This window comes from Mytilus trossulus, chromosome 4 (genome assembly GCF_036588685.1).
Source record: "Mytilus trossulus isolate FHL-02 chromosome 4, PNRI_Mtr1.1.1.hap1, whole genome shotgun sequence".
Classification (NCBI taxonomy): Eukaryota; Metazoa; Mollusca; class Bivalvia; order Mytilida; family Mytilidae; genus Mytilus; species Mytilus trossulus.
The window spans coordinates 25,749,600-25,768,586 of NC_086376.1; the positions used below are offsets into that span (position 1 = coordinate 25,749,600).

At 31.7% G+C, this 18,987-nt stretch overlaps 1 protein-coding gene across 2 annotated transcripts; it reads right to left on the reverse strand.

Moving 5' to 3' along the window:
- Nucleotides 1–706: 706 nt before the first annotated feature.
- LOC134714949 (perilipin-2-like) lies at nucleotides 707–13,277 on the reverse strand. 2 transcript variants are annotated; one of them, XM_063576679.1, is made up of 10 exons: nucleotides 13,144–13,277; nucleotides 12,464–12,714; nucleotides 11,045–11,130; nucleotides 9,819–9,929; nucleotides 9,105–9,279; nucleotides 8,203–8,375; nucleotides 7,712–7,846; nucleotides 7,231–7,398; nucleotides 6,767–6,889; nucleotides 707–2,421 (listed from the first exon to the last, which is right to left on the reverse strand). In XM_063576679.1, exons 2-10 carry the CDS (start codon nucleotides 12,705–12,707, stop codon nucleotides 2,308–2,310), a joined length of 1,329 nt encoding a protein of 442 aa, XP_063432749.1. In that variant the 5' UTR covers nucleotides 12,708–12,714; nucleotides 13,144–13,277; the 3' UTR covers nucleotides 707–2,307. The 2 variants fall into 2 exon arrangements, with proteins under 2 accessions (XP_063432749.1, XP_063432750.1); XM_063576680.1 differs by lacking the exon at nucleotides 707–2,421 and adding an exon at nucleotides 5,504–5,695.
- Nucleotides 13,278–18,987: the final 5,710 nt, after the last annotated feature.

Here is an 18,987-nt window from a genome sequence, read left to right on the forward strand (position 1 = left end):
GATTCTTTATTTGTCTGCAGCGAGGGAGGGTCGATTCTTTATTTGTCTGCAGCGAGGGAGGGTCGATTCTTTATTTGTCTGCAGCGAGGGAGGGTCGATTCTTTATTTGTCTGCAGCGAGGGAGGGTCGATTCTTTATTTGTCTGCAGCGAGGGAGGGTCGATTCTTTATTTGTCTGCAGCGAGGGAGGGTCGATTCTTTATTTGTCTGCAGCGAGGGAGGGTCGATTCTTTATTTGTCTGCAGCGAGGGAGGGTCGATTCTTTATTTGTCTGCAGCGAGGGAGGGTCGATTCTTTATTTGTCTGCAGCGAGGGAGGGTCGATTCTTTATTTGTCTGCAGCGAGGGAGGGTCGACTCTTTATTTGTCTGCAGCGAGGGAGGGTCGATTCTTTATTTGTCTGCAGCGAGGGAGGGTCGATCTTTATTTGTCTGCAGCGAGGGAGGGTAGATTCTTTATTTGTCTGCAGCGAGGGAGGGTAGATTCTTTATTTGTCTGCAGCGAGGGAGGGTCGATTCTTTATTTGTCTGCAGCGAGGGAGGGTTGATTCTTTATTTGTCTTGTTTCATTAAATTGAGACTTGTTCATCCATAAAACAATAATAGAACCACACAAATTGTCTGTTATTGCTCATAATCTTTGTCTTGACAAAACTTTTTTTCTTGTTTTTAAAACAGAATAAAGGCTTTTGAGAAAGACAAAATGATGTTGCTTATGAAATGAGTTTAATTCATTTTCAAAGATTTGATTGTCAAGAATGAACACAGTAAAATTGCTTTAAGAAATAAATAACAACAAAACATTTAAAACAATGGTAATAAATAAAAAATATAAAATTACGTAGGATTTCATGAGATTTCTTAATGAGTTGCAAGTTAATCTCAAAAGGGTTCTCTATTCATTGACCAACATTTTATACTATTATTATAAAGTTACAATGCATATTTTTTACCTATTTAGATTTAATAAATTTCTGTATGACAAAAACTGCAAATCTGGATTGACCATTATTTCATACTATTTTTAATTGTCTCGCTTGTCAAAATTTAGAAGAAGAAAAAACTATAGAAAAATGTTGGTCTTATTGTAAAACGTCCTTAATAAAACCACAGCATTTCCACCACTGCACATACTGGTACATACATCTTTTTCTTACATTTAAACATCAATTTTACTCCAAGAATACTACATAAAAATTACAAAATAAAAGTCATAAGAACTATAAATATTGGATTTCGAAGTTATCTTTGCATTAAAACTGATTTGAAAACACTAATACATGTATAACAAAATAACAACTAGAATGACATCTATGAAAAAACAATGTAAAACATCAATCACATACATAAAGGCATTTTAAAGCAAGGGAAACAACAAAATCACTATTTTCTGAAAATAATTACTGACAGAAAATTGATTTACAAAATTATCAGGAAGTTTCTACACAAAAATTGCATGAATCAGGATTTCCCTAAGCAGGCAAACAACTCCTTTTGTGAAGGATTTATTGTAATAAAATGTGTAGTAAAATGGTAGGACTGCTTCTTGATTTCAAGAGAATGCTGATTATTTATCCAAAACTTAGACTTCATATGTATATTTAAATGAAGGACTGGAGGATGGCTCCAGACAGATAATTGATGTTTTTATTTAAATATTAATTGCAAGAAACCAAGGTTTCTATAGGTTAATAATTATGATTCCAATAGCATTTTGAGAGCTGTCTTTTAGAGTAGATGTGGTATGATTGTCAATGAGACAAACTGCATGTCCATCAAAGGTTTCTATTGCTGTCACATTGATATATATATACATATGCAAGATCTACTTTTATACATAAAATCAAGGACGTATAACAAACAAACGTCTAATATACGTCCTTGATAAAATCAATTAATTTATATACTGTGGATTCATTTATTTTCGTGGGTACCAATTTTCGTGGATTAAGAAAAACTTGCATATTCGTGGATGTTTAATTTCGTGGTTTTGCTGAAGTCTGCATTTAAAGCTATGGAAATATTATCTTTCGTTGAATATTGAATTTCGTGGTTTGACTGTGCCCACGAAATCCACGAAAATTGGTATCCAACAAATAATAATGAATCCACAGTATATATTTTTAAAAAGCACTCATGTTCAATAGTCCATTTATCATAACTTTGGCTTATAATTACACAAGTAAAGTTTGTTATTTTAAAATCATTGGTATGCATGATATATTTGTAAACTGCCAATTATTAGATAAACAGATGTGGTAAAACTAATGAAATAAATATGAAAGACATATTAAAATGTCGCTTAGTAGATTACTGATTGTCTGTGTTGTCTCCATCAAAAGGCACATGAGGGGCATGGCCATTGGAGGTGAGGTCCATCACAGGGTCGGCTAAATTGATCCCATCTAAATCAAACTCTGGTGACTGAAACAAAACAAATGTCTTGTCAACTAATTATAAATAATAACATATAACAAGAGGCTCCTAGGAACCTGAACTGCTACCTAGTACAACTATGGCATTCAAACATTTTTCTGGAAACAATTATTAATTTTCAAATTAAGAACTATTAAGTGAACTCAAAACAAACATTTTTTTCTTCATTGCCAGAATTGCACTATTATATTTTTACATACTAAACTATCAATAAAGATATATTTTGTAATTTTTGTATCGTGATAGTATGATTCAAATGCTGGAATTGAATTGGCAGTACTCTGAAAAATATTCAGCCAATGAACTATTACTGAAGGAAAAAGGCCAAATGACAACCATGTAAAAGTTTGTTATTACACCAGGATCATGTGGGGATGGGGTGTGTGCTTTGCTCATTGTTGAAGGCTGTAAGATGACCTATAATTGTTATTTTCTGTGTCATTTGGTATCTTGTGAAGAGTTGTCTCATTGGCAATCATATCACATCTTATTTTATATGAACTTATCATAAACTTTAAGACTAGGTTAAAGTTAAAAGGTCAATCGACCACATACCTGCCAACTTCTCATAAATGCCCATGGGGGTTTGCCTGCAAGATGGCTGCAATAGCCCTAAAAACCTTCAAGGGGGTTTGCAAATACATTGTAATGTTGTTTGTTGGCTTCTTCATACTTTTATAAGCCTACAGTCATTGAAAAATTAATTATTTTGTTTAAAATTGTGGACAAAATTGCTCTTTCAAAATTTCAATTTCGGAACCTCCATGGGGGAAATCCCCCGCAAAAAGTGACAGTTGGCAGGTATTTGATCATGGCTGAGGAGTTAGGGCCCAATAATTACCAACCAATGCTTACAAAAACACATTAAAAAATTATTGGCCTACCAATAGAAGTTCCATTTGAACTGACTTTATAACAAATTGATACATTGTACAATCCATCAAAGTCTCACTTGTTCGAATTTGTTTAGGCAATACAAAAGTTAGAAAGATTTTTTTTGTTGAAACAAATTTCTCAAGCTCTCCACTTCCTTTAGTTATATAACTCTGATCATGTGGAGCAAGATCTGCTTTCTTTCAAGAACACCTGAGATCATGTGGAGCAAGATCTGCTTTCTTTCAAGAACACCTGAGATCATGTGGAGCAAGATCTGCTTTCTTTCAAGAACACCTGAGATCATGTGGAGCAAGATCTGCTTTCTTTCAAGAACACCTGAGATCATGTGGAGCAAGATCTGCTTTCTTTCAAGAACACCTGAGATCATGTGGAGCAAGATCTGCTTTCTTTCAAGAACACATGAGATCATGACTAGTTTCGGTAGTGTTCATGCTGCTGTCTTATGTTTTTTGCAGTGTTTTGTAGACTGTTTTCCATTTTTTGCCATGATTTTTTTTTGTCTCTTTGAAATGTTTTGATTTATCCTTTCATAGCTCATGCCTCCTTTTGAAGTAAGCAGTCATTAGTTTTCCTATACTAGTATTTATTTTTGTTTCTACAGCGACTCAATTTATGGCTTCAGTCCAACTTGCATAAATCTCATCCTTTTTGCTGTGATTCACTTCATCTATTTATAGTTTCAAAGAAATTATGCATTGGTAAAACGCTTCAGGGATGATGATTTTTTTAAATCTAATTTGATGACAGACGAGTAACCAATGCACATTAGAGTCAAGGAAGGTATAAATAATGTAAAATTTAATTAAATTTGGTAACAACAATTTTTTTCCCTAGGACTTCTTTGCACAGTTGCAAGATTTATAAAACAATACTTAAATATGAAGCCTGTCAACATGAATATTTGCAGTTCATTTATGTAGTTGCACTTTCAACATGTTCCTTCATACAGACTAAACATTCATGAACACAAGAGTGCACAGGCTGAAATGTCTGGTTTGCTTTATTGACCAAAAACTAGACAATCCATGACAATGAGTTTTAGGTTAGATAAATCCTGTCAGACAGACATGCACACCTTTTAATAATTCCATACACCAAATATAGTTAACCTATTGCTTATGGTAATTCAAAACCATACCAGAACACAAAAATACTTATTGACTAACAAATGATGAAATGAGGTCAAGGACAGATGATACCTGCCAGACAGCAGGTACACCATACAATTATTCCATAAATAAAGTACAGCTGACCTATTGCTATATGTATTTGAAAAACAGACCAAAACAAAAACTGAACATTTACCAATGAACCATGAAAATGAGTTCAATGTCAGATGAAACCTGCCTGACTGACATGAAACTTGCAATCAATCCAAACACTGCATAAATTGACTACTTCTGAAAAACTTCATAAAAATGAATGATCAATATTCTGACACACTTTATCACATCAGTTAAGATGACCATTCAGGAACACCTAATCAAAATGTGAAAGTGTAGCTTTCCAGAAAATCAGATCTGTAGAAGAAATGGTCAAAAATCCAGTTTTGTTACACCTCAGCCTTTAGCCATGGTGTTAGCTAAAACATTCTGAGTTGCTAAAATGTTTTTTGAAACCAGAAATCCTTTGTAAAATATTCTATATAAGTTCTAATTTTATTGTCTAAAATGATAGAGAGATTTTAACTGAAAGTGGACCTGTTCTGATTGCAGCTATCACCACATTGATTTGTTTTCTACACTTGATTTGTAGCTATTCTGATAAATGTCATCCAGATTATTGTCGTTAGTTCTTAAATCAGTATGACTTTTTTTTCTTTAGAAATTAATGTCTTTTAGTTGAAACATCTTTTGAACATCCTTTAGTTTCATTTAATATTCACAAAAAAAATTATTGCAAAGATTTGAATTTCGTTTTTATTTGAAATATGCAGGCTTATCAAAGTAAACATTTTTTTAATTTTTTCTATGATAATAGAACAAGAATGGTTCAGGATTTGAAACAGGAATTGTCTTTAGCTAAATGAGTACGGAAAAGGTCTGCAGCCAATTCAGGAATAGTTCATGCTTTATATGACAGCACATTTCACAACACTTAACATGGATATGTACATGGATGCTAATGTACAGAGTCTGTCTGTGAGAGGAACAACATACATACACACAACAAATAGTTTGAAATGATTTTTATTTTTACATTCATAGCATATAGAAAAAGAATCATGTAAAAATGTCAATTATGCATTCCCATAGTAAAATCCTAGCATTTTGTATTACATCTTGCAGATGAGAATCGCACAAGAAATTGTCCAATTTTCTGTTGATTAATCTTCCTTTTCCTCTTGTCTTTTTCCTTTGGGTATCTACCAAAATTATACATTCTCTCATTATGTTGTGAATCATATGAAAGTTAGTTCAAATGCAAGAATCTGATTTCTTATTGGTTAGTAGATCAGACAGTATATCGATCCATTCAACAAATTACGAAATAAATTTGTTAAAAAAAATACAAAACTTTTTTGTTCTTCATCATGCTTATTAGAATCATTATAGACTAACAACAGAGACTAATAAATGGATACTTTGATAGAAGAAACTAAATCTAAACATATAACATTCAAGAGAAGACAGATAGATAGAGCAAACAAGTAGGTATTAGAAATAATTTGGGAGGAAGGTAATATGTTTCATTCTTTTCTCCTATTTTTGTCTGAAGTATTTTATTCATAGCAGAAAACTAAATCGTTAACGGTCTATATGTTCTGTATAAATTCTCTCAAACACATGTATGTTTTGTTCCATATTATATTTATATGTTATTATTGTGATTGTAACAATAACACAATGTATATTGTCTTAATCCTGTACGTATTTGAAATCTCTGTATACAAAAAAGAATTGTGGTATTTTGAAACTTGTTATAACCTCTATCAGTTCTTGTTTTATACACTAAAGTCTGAAGTTAACTAAAGGATGTTCAAATGATGCCAACTATAATAGGTTAGGCTTAGGATTACGATGAAATAACTGTTTAAGTCTGGTCGAATTTATGGGGAATTTTATAGTCTACCAACCACATATGAAATAAAAAAACTTTAGATAGTTTTAGAAGGAATTGTAAAGATCATTAAATTTGCCCCAAAATTTTTAAAGGTCATCTCCAACTGCAAAAGATCCGAGATAATTTTATTGTTAAGGCACTTTAAATACATGTACAACCAGAAAAGGATTCTTTATGACACAAATAAACAATGTTTGAGTTAAAATAAATTCCACCTCACTTCAAATATGTTTGAAAATCAAATCACAACCGTCCATAAAGAAAGGTTTCTTTCCCCTCAGAAAGTATAAACTGTTCATGCATGTGTCATTCATGACAAATATAACCCCCCCCCACCCCACCACCCCTTGAGGTGTGTGTGTGTGATACATACCAACCAGTCCAGAGGCTTAGACAGAAGGTACTCAGTAAGGAAGTTGACTGTTTCTTGTACATATCCCATTTTGTCTTGTGCCTGGGCTAAAAACCAACTAGGAACTTCATCATAAGAGTTGACCTACAGGTAAATAAAAAACATAATCCAAGCATATAAATATCAAGTTCTTCAGTTTGATATAAAAAAAAGTTTTCATGGATCATTGTATGTGTCATGAAATAATTAATAAATTAAATTAATCTACACTAAAAACAACTTTTAATACACATATATAGATGCAGTGCATTATTTGTGTGTGGTTTTCCTTAACATTGTTTAAAACTAAATCCTGCCCAAGGGTCATTTTGAAATGATACTCAGTTACTGAATCAGAATAATGACTATGGATTTAAGGGCAATGTCATCTAATTATAGTTAGGTTTGAAGTGAATCTTAATAGACTAGTAGATATATAAACTTACATTTTGGAATGATTTGATTAGTTCGTCTGAATACTGTTTGGCTTGGTCAATTCTGTCTTTAAGTGTAACCTGTACGGACTCTGGGATGTAAGATGTTAATGTTGTTATTCCTATCTTGACTTTCTTTGTAAGGTTCCTGGCTACAGCAATTGACTGCCCCTCTAGAGTCTGTTAAACAGAATGACGCATGTTTAATATGATTATTTTTGGTCATCATAAACAAATCTTGTCACAAAAGTTAAATTCATTATTTTGTTAACAGTTATCTACCCTGAAACTATATCAATTATCTTAATTCAAAATATAACTCTTAGCTCTCTAATATCTTAAGTATAGTCAAAATGGTTTCAATTTAAAAAAAATCACCTTACAGATTCAAGTAAGGATATTTAAAAAGACATGATTAACATTCCATTTCTACACCTTTAAATCTGAATTTTACTGCTTTATATTTTTTGTTACCAGGAAACAAAAAATTTACCTTTGGAACGTCTTGGACTTCATCTTCTTCTTTAACAATCTGTGACCATACTGAGGTCATTTTATCTTGAACCACTCCAAAAGATCCCGTCACTTTTCCTGTTGCTGTTTCAATGTTAGTCTTGGCATACTGAATCTAAAATGATAAAATATAAATAATATCATAAAAATTAAAAGAAAAGACAAACAAAAGAACACATTACACAACATAGAAAACCAGACTTAGAAACACAAACCCAATAAAAATCCTAAGGGCCATCTCAGTAAATTCACAAGATATGAAGATAAGCAGATCCTGCTTCACATGCTGCTCATGCAATTTAAAACTGAAAAAAAATACTATGTGATAAAACTTTTGTTACTTTTAACAGATACTTAAACTTGTATAAGAAAGACAAAAAACATATGGAATCTATTTAGTCAACTGATAATACTTTTACCAAGGACTTAGCCAGAAGTCAGATTAGCATGAAAATGAAGCCCAAATCTTACCAGGTCTACAGTAAAGCTAAGTTTAGCTAGATTTTCTTGACTTCTAAGTTGTAATCTCTTCATATCTCTCATGGCTTTATTATACATCCTCTTACGGACCTTCCCTGTCAGACTAGTTGCTCTTGTTACAGCATTTGGTGGGTATTCATCCATTTCTTCCTTTTCTACATTTTCTGAAAATAATAATTACAGGTTATAATGTGAAAAATTCATATAAGATAGTATATATTTTGGTAGACATTCCAACTAAATTTATGTGAATTCTAACTGATTCAGAACCATAAGTATATATGTATTTAAGAATTGAATGCTTCTTTTTGTAAATTTATTAGGGTGTAAAAGCGTTGACCGAAGTACATTTTGTATGAAGCGTGCTTCATTCTAAAAATGTACGCACGGTCAACGCTTTTACAACCCTATAAAGTTACAAAAAGAAGCATTCAATACTTGTAATTACATTTTTTAGCTAGGATCATGAAAACACGATTTTTATCCAATTTTTTTTAATTCACCTGTGCACTTTATTGTGGGACCTCGTGTCATCATGCATGATAAATGTTATTGTCTCATGCAATTGTTTACGGAATAACATGCGATGTGCTGTTAGCCAATCAGAATAACGTATTAAAATCTAATGTAATTATATATATATATTTTGTATATTTGTGACTTTATTCTGAGTTTTTTTTAAATTTAATCAATATATTTAATGTCAACTTATAAGCAGATTTTTGTCATCGATATTGTTTTACATTAAGGATATAAACCACAAAATGATTTCTCTGAGAGCCTTAAATGTACAACTTTGATTGATGGTATATATGTTAGTCATCTTTTCCCGAAAAAAAACCCTATTATAATTTAAACATATATTGTAAATACAAATTCAATAATGATTATACCTTCATCTTCAGAGTCAGACTCTGGCAAGTATTTCTCCACATACTGTTCTGAGAAATCTAAAGCATTGTTGACTTGGCTGGACACAAACTGACCATATGGAGTGTCCATGGTCTTGGCCACTTGATTACAACCAAACTCTGTCACTGCTGATCCAATCTGTTTTACCTTTCCTATCTGTGGATAAAATGTTGAGTTTTAAATTATAAATATCATAATCCTTTGCAGTTATCATATCATTTTTCATCATTCAGAACTATAAACTGGTAATAGTATTCCCTATATTTGTAAATGGAAGTTTTAAATCTTAATCAGTGTGTGTGCTACAAAAATATTCTTTCTTAGGTATACTGAAAATACCAATGCACTTTTTGACAAAATTTATGAAAACAATCATTCCAGACAACTTCATCATTATCATAACAAAATGAAGTTTAAATAGATTCTTGATTTTACTACAAATTACAATTATTTAATTATAAATGGTCAACAGAATTGATGTTCTGAACATGTATAGTGTTTAATAGATAATGTTCTGATATATCAGATGATAAAATTGTACTTAAAAGCTACACTGAAATTTCATTTTCTTTTCAATATTTACTCCTAAAAATTCATGTACATTGTAGGTATACATCTTTAAAGGCTGATTTTAACCACAAATCCTATGCCTGAGCTATAACTTTTTTTTTTGGTGCAGACTGAATATAACTAACCTGTTCCTTTCCTTGGTTGTAAGAGTTAGCTGTGAAATCTTTGACTGCTACCACACGATCGACTGTTGGCTTCACATACCTATCATACATCTGTTTACCATCTTCCATTAACTACAAAATGTTAAATAATCTATTATCATACTGGGGAAAGATTTGTTCAAATTTAATACTCTTGTCTCTAAATTACATGTAACTGATAGTACATAAATTTACAAAAAAACAATTATAAAAATAATTATATATGTTCATTTTGTGTATTTTCAAGAGACTAAAATGACTATAGAAATTTAACATACATGTACATGTACACGCATTTAATGTTTAGTACATTTAAGATATACATTTGTACATTCCTTTTTTCATCAAGTTATTTTTAACCATCCTGACCATAGATTGTAATATTTTTCCCATTTACGCAGTAATGTTTTTTACAGTATTTCATGTTCTGGTGTCAATGTTATCAGTTAACCTGTGGGACATTGTCTACTTGTCAATTTTTAAACAAAGTAGGTCAAGGGAGTTCTATTTTTAAAACCTTATCTGGCCTTCAACTGATATACATTTTAGAAAACATAATGTTTTAAATGTATAACCTTCAATTGATATAAATTGAGATGACGTGTTTGTACTTTGAACCAGTCTTGATTGATATCAGATGTGAGATGGATCACAAATTATATATGCATGTATAGACATTGTTAACTTCATTAATTATCATAAAATGTACTGATATCTTAAGAGTACATGTACATAAATGTATCAACTGAATTACTTAAACTGGCAACTTAATCTAGTGTAAAATGGTTTATTTACTGGTAACATTTAAGATACTATACATTCTCAAAACAAAGATCATATCTTAATAAGCAGTGATTTGAAGTTTACTTCTAAAGCCAAAAGCTATTCATTCAGTGGTTGTTTTTGGTTGATGTGTCACATTTGATTTTTTTTAACATGAAATCAGCCCATAGTTTGAATTATTTTACAGTCATGTCGGGACTTTTCATACATGTAATTTTTTACATTGTAGCTTACAGTACTATACATATACAGTATGATTTTGATCATCAGTGAAGTCTTTTGGGACCTAGTATAGTTTTAAACCATCCAAATCATTTAATCTCTGGTTGATACATGTAGTTGTCTCTTTTAAAATCATACCACATCTCCTTTTTTTTCAAAGTAAGTTAAATTTGCAATCCAATTTAAAAAGATTTGTAGCTTACCTCTTCAGTAGGTTTGTTGATAACAGGGTATTTCTCTTCCAATTGATTTAATTTCTCACAAGCATAACTGTTAGCTTTTTCTACAACTGTAAAATAGAAAATTTTTATTCATAATTCAATCTTCAAGCGACTTTCATATAAAAAAAATACATTTATAGTCCAGAATAGAGACATATAAAAACTATAGTTTATAGAGATGAACTGACAGGAATTTCTTCAAAGACCATATTTGAATGATTCACCTAACTATCAATCTATGCATACTCTGTATTCTATCCTAAATTGAAAAGCTAGTTTTTTTCTATTCAAGTTGCAATTTTTAATTAAATTGTATATCCTTCACTCATAATGACACGGATTAACAATGATTAATGGGGTATTTTTGTTGTTTTCATACATCTAACATGTTGAATTGTTGGAATATACATGTATACATTATACACTATATAATTGTATGTATGATGTCTATATATCTATAATACTAAAAAGACGAGGTCCAATTTGTCAGCCGTCATCACGGAAAAACGATGAATCAAAGAATTCAACTTTATATAACTAATATAGTACAATGCTGTTGATTAAAAATTACATCACTCCAGACCCTTTTGTTTTCCACATAATTAATATTGCCAATAATTAAGAAGTTCCGGGTCGAATCCGATACCAATAACAATAGTATATTAATTTGTTACCTATTACCTTATCTGTACGTTCCGCATCTGACAGGCGCACCACCAAACGCTGTATTTAGGATTTTGCTATATACACGGGTTGTAAGTAATCACACGGTTTACACTACTAAATTCAATCATTGCCATATTGTTCCCGATTGTAGTATTTTAATCAGTATGAATTTCTAAGATGACAATACGAATAATAAAAATCTGCACTTAAATTAAGGTTTAGGTGCAGCATGTACAGTTTTCAAATTGTTAGCCCGAATGACGTAAAACAGCAAATCAAAGAATTCAACTTTATTTATAACTCATCGAGGACAATGCTGTTGATTAAAAAATACTCCTCACCAGGCCTTTTGTTTTCCAAATACAATTAATAATAAGATCAGTGGTGAAAGCAGAGAAAACTGTGCATCTTATAATCGGCATGACTTTATCAGATGACAATACCAATACTAAAATAAGGCTTACACATAGTTATATTCTTTTATTCAGTCACAGACCCGCGATATCACGGGTGTGTTCTAGTATATACTACAATCATGAATGTATCATAACTATAATTGGACAGAATACTATTAACATGATGTGCCAAGACTTAACCCTTTAGTTTAATTGTGTTGTTTACATCAGATGACCAATTACTTGGCTGCTTTGATTTTGGCATTCAAATATGATTGTATTTCTTGTCATTATCCCCCTTCCCCTTCATCCAGGCTAACTATTGACCTTCAGAACTTACTTTGTGGTTGGTATCGTTCTACCAATGGTTTACCGAACACTACTGATGTATCAACCACAGTTTTAACACCAGCCTCTGCCATGTTTAGAGAGGACTTCAGTAATTCATGGGATCCTTTAGTTCTCTGGTAAAGATTGTAGGCCTGTGTCCAGGCTGAACTGACCACTGGGATCTTTCCCAGTTGATTAATAAATTGTTGATCTTCCATTATCCTTCGTTGTTCCTCCATGTGTTGTCTATACATACAAACTCTGTTATCAAAATATTTATATTAGAGGATATATTAATTTTCAATTGAGCTAAAAAATCACCATAATAAAACTGTTTATTTAGACCACTTGGAAAATATATATACAAACATTTCCTTTTGTGTAAAGATTAATATTTGTATTCTTTATTTTATAAAATGCAGAAACAAGTCCCTGTGTCTCATACATTATTTCTCTCTGTTTTAAGTCCTCTTCTCTGACTCTGTGCAACAAGTACATGTATAAGCTTATTATAACACACCATCACGCTATGACATAATATGTCTATGTCCAGACATCATGACATGAGACAATGAACAAATGAAACGAAAATCCCCATTTTCTAGTATCATACTTTTTTAGACGATATTCTGTTCATTGTTGTATGAAACTATATAAAATATTTTTTTTCTTAAAAAGAGTACAACTTACCACGATATCTGTTTTAATTTGACAAACGAACACCGCTTTTCGGATTTATAAGCTAACTGATAAGCTCAAAACACACGTCTGGGATCAAAGTCTGAAATTCCTTATGTGACGTCACGGAAACTACCCTAATGAAATTGAGGGTCGATAAGGTTTTTATTTTAATCTAAACAAAATATTCTACGTCATTTTGGATATTTTTTTATTGATAAAAGGTCTACTTAATTAATAAGTACACAAATATTTCATTGTAAAGTTTGTTTAAAATCAATATAATAAATATATGCAAAGAAATAAAATTTACCCTCAATCTACCCCAAGAGGGAAATCCTTCACTCAGCTGACAATGACGTGTCTTATCAATGTTGACCTTGACCCCTGAAAATGACAATATAGACCAAAAAACATGTTCACTTCGTGCCGCGAAGAGGATTACTACGTTGATCTAGGTTATTTTCGGAAAATTAAATATTGTCACTTTTGTTTCAGATAGATCAACATATTTTTTAATTTCCGAAATACAAAAATGTACTCATCATGAGCAAAATCAAGGCGCACAAAACAATACACTGATCAATATAATATTTTAACTTGAAATAACACTAAGTAGGGCCTATATATATAGAACTGAAATGAAATTTTAAATGACTGATCATCAATGTTCGAATCGGCAGATATATGTATATTATGTCCATAAGTCCTTGTAAATATGATCAAATATATAGTTCATGTAACTGCTTGTTAACCTACTATATTTTTTTCCAGATTTTTCATAAGTGGGGGCCCACTGACTGCCTAAGAGCTGAGGGGGCCCTCTTCAATCATTGTCCAGTGATTCCCTATATATATAACTTATGATCAACCAATTTTCACCCATAAAAGGGGGCTCGGGCCCCAGGAAAAACCCTTTTAATCCCGCCTCTTGATCTGTTTACAACCTAATATAATTAGGTGCGCGGATACACCGGACTGCACCGTATAGTGAGTATCATTAGGGCCGGAGTAAGCGTGACGCGGGATAGCCGAATTTTTGTGAGCGTGACACGTGAAAATCAAATTATTGTGGCGTGAAAACGGGAAATGACGGGTCTTGCGATACCCAGGAAATGACAAAAAAATGAGAATTGCTTGCGTACATAGTGTAAGCGGGATACGGGAATCTGACAAAACAGTAAGCGGGATCCGGGATGAGAACCCCCCAATGAGACCCCCCTAATATCCTTCCGGAGCACCTGAGATCACCCGGTTTTTTGGTGGAACTCGTTTTTTTATACTGAGTCCATTCAATTCTCTAGTCTGTGTGTTGTTTACTGTTGTTTGTTATTTGGTCGGTTACATGTAGTCGTATATCGTTTGGACTTATACATACTGGCTAGGGAAACTTTCCTGTAAAAAACAATCTACATACGTAAAGCTAGCGGATTTTGAAAAGGTATATAATTTATGACCTGGTACTAAAAAGAAGGGGGAAATGAATAAATCTTGTCTTTAACAGAATCATACAACTTTCATTGGCGTTTATTGGAGGAGTCTGGTAATATCTTGAGAATTACATTTCATATATATTTCGACAATAATGCCCTGTAATGTTTACTCCTTACATTATATCTAGCTCTTACTATACAAATCCTTGCTTGTAGTAAAACTGGTTGATTCCACCGGAAGTCCCCCGTATAGAACATATTTTATTTCCAATTAAGGGCCCACAAGGGGCATACAGAGCATACATGAATAAGGAAAAAGAATATTAATTTGATAGATACATAGATACAAACATTATTTTACATACAGTAACAATTCAATTACTAACTCATATTTACTTTAATAAATTTACCAACAGCATCAAGGACCTGATTGTCTTTACAGTTTAATAAATAAATAAATTTATGCTGATTATCAAGTGTAGAAAAATTTGGAATTCTTTGGCAAACAAAGTCAAAGAGAGCATCTCTATCTGATTTAAAATTTTCACAGTTAGTTAAAAAATGGATTTCATCTTCAACACAGCCAGAGGAGCATTTTTTGCAAATTCTTTCATCTCGTGGAATATTTGAAAAACGTCCAACTTCAATTTTAAGCTTATGAGCAGAAATACGTAATTTGCATATAGATCTTCTTAAATCAAAGTCCTTAATTAAAGAAAGATAATTTTCATAACCAAAATTCTGCTTTAATTTCACATAATTAAACAGTTTTCCATCAGAAGCTTTATTTTGGCTAGCATACCAATTTATTTAGTGTGAATTAATTTGCTAGATATGTTCAAAAATTTATATTGTCCGAAATGTTTTACTTCTTGTTTAATTTTAAAAACTTCTAATACTTTCTTAGCAAATGAGAACCAAGAAGTTATGTTAGATTTGTGAAGCTCTTGGCTGCATTTATAGCCATCTTTCAATAGACTGAATTCAGTTGTAAGATTTTCAAATCTATACCAGTATTTTACAATTGACTTTACAATGTCATAATGTAAGGGGAAACGCCCCAGTTCTGATAATACAGCAAAATTGACACTCCTTTTGTGTACACCAAGTATAAATTTAGAAAATTTAAGATGGAGATTCTCACACTTAAGATTTTTAAAAATATTTTCAAGATTAAATAAGGGAGACTGTAATTTATTAGAAGAAACATTATAACCTCCCCATACCTCTGAATTATATAACAGAATGGGTTTAAGGGTATGATAAAAAATATGAACACAAGATTTTATTCCAGGAGACAAATTGATAAAATCCTTTCTAAGTTTATAGTAGGCCTTAAGAGCCTTATTATAAAGTTCAGTTTTAGCTAGATGAAAACTTCCAGATGCAGTAAAGTGAACACCTAAATATTTGTAATGAGCGACACAGTCAATCAAGTTATTCTGCAGTCGAAAATTCGCCTGAATTTTCCTTCCAGCCTTATTAAAAATTATGACTTTAGTCTTTTTAATTTTAACTTTGAGGCACCAGTCAGCACACTATTTTTCTAGCTGATCAAGTCTACTTTGAAGCCCTGTAGCTGATGACAGATGTTGACATAATCACAATATCATCTGCATACATCAAACAATTTAATTTCTCGGAGTGCAGGGAAACTGCATCCAGGCAGGAGTCAAGATAAGATGGGAAGTCATTTATAAAAATTTTAAATAATGAAGGACTCAAGTTGTCTCCTTGTCTTACACCTAATTTAATGCTAAAAGGGTCAGTGAGAGAAGCTCCAACTCTTATACACATGCTTGACTGTTGTTATACATATCCGATATAATATTATAAAATAAAGTACCAACTTTCATATTAATAAGCTTCAGTTTAAGACCTATATGAATTACACTGTCGAATGCTTTGCGAAAGTCTACAAAACAAGTATATAATCTGCCCTCTTTACTGTGACAGTATTTGTCTATCAGTGTTTTTAAAATGATCTGAAGTTCTGGCATTTTTTGTAAAACCAATCTGAGAATTATGAATTAAGTTGTTTTGGTACAAAAATTTGTCAAGTCTTGTATTCAAAATATTGTTAAAAAGTTTACCAATGGTACTAGTAATTGTTATACCTCTATAGTTAGATGGATCACACGGATCATCCGATTTAAAAATTGGCGAAATAAAACCATCAGCCCAAATCTTTGGGTACACACTATTCTTGAGGCACAAATTAAATAATTAATATAAGCAACCTATCAAATATGACTGACTATATTTTAACATTTCATTTGAAATCAAATCAGGTCCACAGGCCTTGCCTGATTTTAAGCTTGCAATAGCATCAGCAATTTCTTTTTTACTAATATCATTATCTAAATCATTAAAAACTAAAAAAAATTCTTTGTCATTCAGGATCATTTCCAACTGGTTAAGTCGTGAATAAAATGTGTTATCAATTGCAGAGTGAAGATTACGAAAGTGATTGGCCCATGTATCAGAATCAATTTGTGAAGAGCAGTTTTCTTTTTTGCTATCCTGAATGTCATTTATTAATTTCCAATACTGCTTAGGGTTTTCAACTCTAAGAGTATCAAGTTTTTGTAGCATGGAATTGATAAATTGCTTATATTTAACTTTTCTACATTTATTATAGATTCTAAAATGTTTATAGTATCTCCCTTTAATAACAGGATCCTTAGGATATCTTGAATAAATTTTACCTAAGGATATAACATTTTTGCGCATTTTAAAAAGATCACTATCAAACCATTTTTTCTGGGGTCTGGAACCCTTTTTATTCCTTTTTGGGGTTACCAGGGAAATTTTGGCTGCAGAAAGAAAGATATCACATAAATCCTGTGCCTTTTTGTTAATGTCTTCAGAAGAGCAATCGCTATCATTATTAAGGTAAGATGAAATTTTCTGCTGGTTATCTGGTGACAAAAGTGCTTGCTGAAATTTAAGTGGGGAGTCCTCAGTCCATCTAAAATTAACGGGGGCAGCATGAAGATTATTTGACTGAGTTTCTGTTAATTGATATTTAGTCAAAATTTCCCATGATATTTTACAATGACAGTCTGAGAATGTTGAGACAAACTCTGACACTCTGAAATAAAGTATCTGATTAAATAATCTTTCATTTGCTATAAGGTAATCAACAGTGCTTTGGCCATGTGTATTAAAACAAGTAAAATGACCAAGTAAATCACCCATGCATCTACCATTTACAATTCGCATTTGATTGCTTATGCATAAATCAATAATCTCTTTCCCTCTACTATCAAGTGTTTCATCACAATTCTTTCTAAATCTCATTTGATTATCAGGTTTATAAGATTCTTTGGACAACTCAGGAATTATCTTGATATGATCTTTTAAAGAAGTCCTTCGAAAAATGCCTAACCCACCATAGTATCTTCCATTGGTTGAAATATTTCGACAAACAGGAAAATAATTAAAACCTTCAACATGTAAGTTAACATCATATCCAATATGTGTTTCGGCTAAAATAACCACATCATACTCTTTTATTTCTTGTACAAAAAGGTGATCTTCTAACTTATTCATATTATGTGTATTTACACCACCAATGTTCCAGTAACATATTTTCAAATTGTTCTTAACAATAGAACGACCATGTATAGCCATATTTAAAAATCTAAATTAGACACCAAATTCACTTGTTTCAAGTAATGTTTCTTAATTGGTAACAAAATAGGCTACTAATAATGAACAAAAACTTTTAAAAAAAATAAAATAAACAACAAAAAACAAAAATTAATTAGTCTCAGAGACAAATTGGCTACTTGCCAGAAAAAGAAGAAAAAATAAAAGTTACCACTTGTAACAAATTACCTTTTATCAGCTTTTAATTTTCCAAAAATATACAGATAACACTTGAACAAATAAAGATCAATAAGCTGGCTATTATCTGACTTAATAAATTCCTTGCTGATTCTATTATAGGAAAAAATAAAAAGATAGTACAATAAGTATATTTTCATGGTTTACCCTGTTCTTTTGAACTTGACCCTATTTTGCTCATTATGATCATGATAATTGTTAAATGATTGGCGATGTTGTGGCCGATACTGTTGACGAGCACGGTCAGTAGATCTGGTATATCTGTTGTTCCTTTGTTGTACCTTAATACCTAAGACAGTATGTAACGCATTCTTAATGTTAGAAGCCAACATTGATGTTCCCCTCTCTGACAAGTGAAATTTATCTTCATTTAAGAGTTGTTGTATTGAGACTTGCCCATGCCACATGTTTGAGTTGTCAGAAACATATACATCTTTATTGTCTAGATATTTTCGTTTTACTAGTCCATCAATGATTTCTGAATTAAGTCGATGTGGGCGATTATCAAGGCGGGGAGTAGTTAGTGACACTATGGTTTTAGCTTCTTTCCATTTGCTAGAAATTGATTCTA

Coding starts and splice junctions, on each gene's coding strand:
- LOC134714949 (XM_063576679.1), bottom strand. CDS start 12,707: ATGTATAGACAACACATGGAGGAACAACGAAGGATAATGGAAGATCAA. Junction 9,930..11,044: donor TCAACAAACCTACTGAAGAG/GTAAGCTACAAA, acceptor AACATTTTGTAG/TTAATGGAAGATGGTAAACA. Junction 2,422..6,766: donor CTAAGCCTCTGGACTGGTTG/GTATGTATCACA, acceptor GTTTTGTTTCAG/TCACCAGAGTTTGATTTAGA.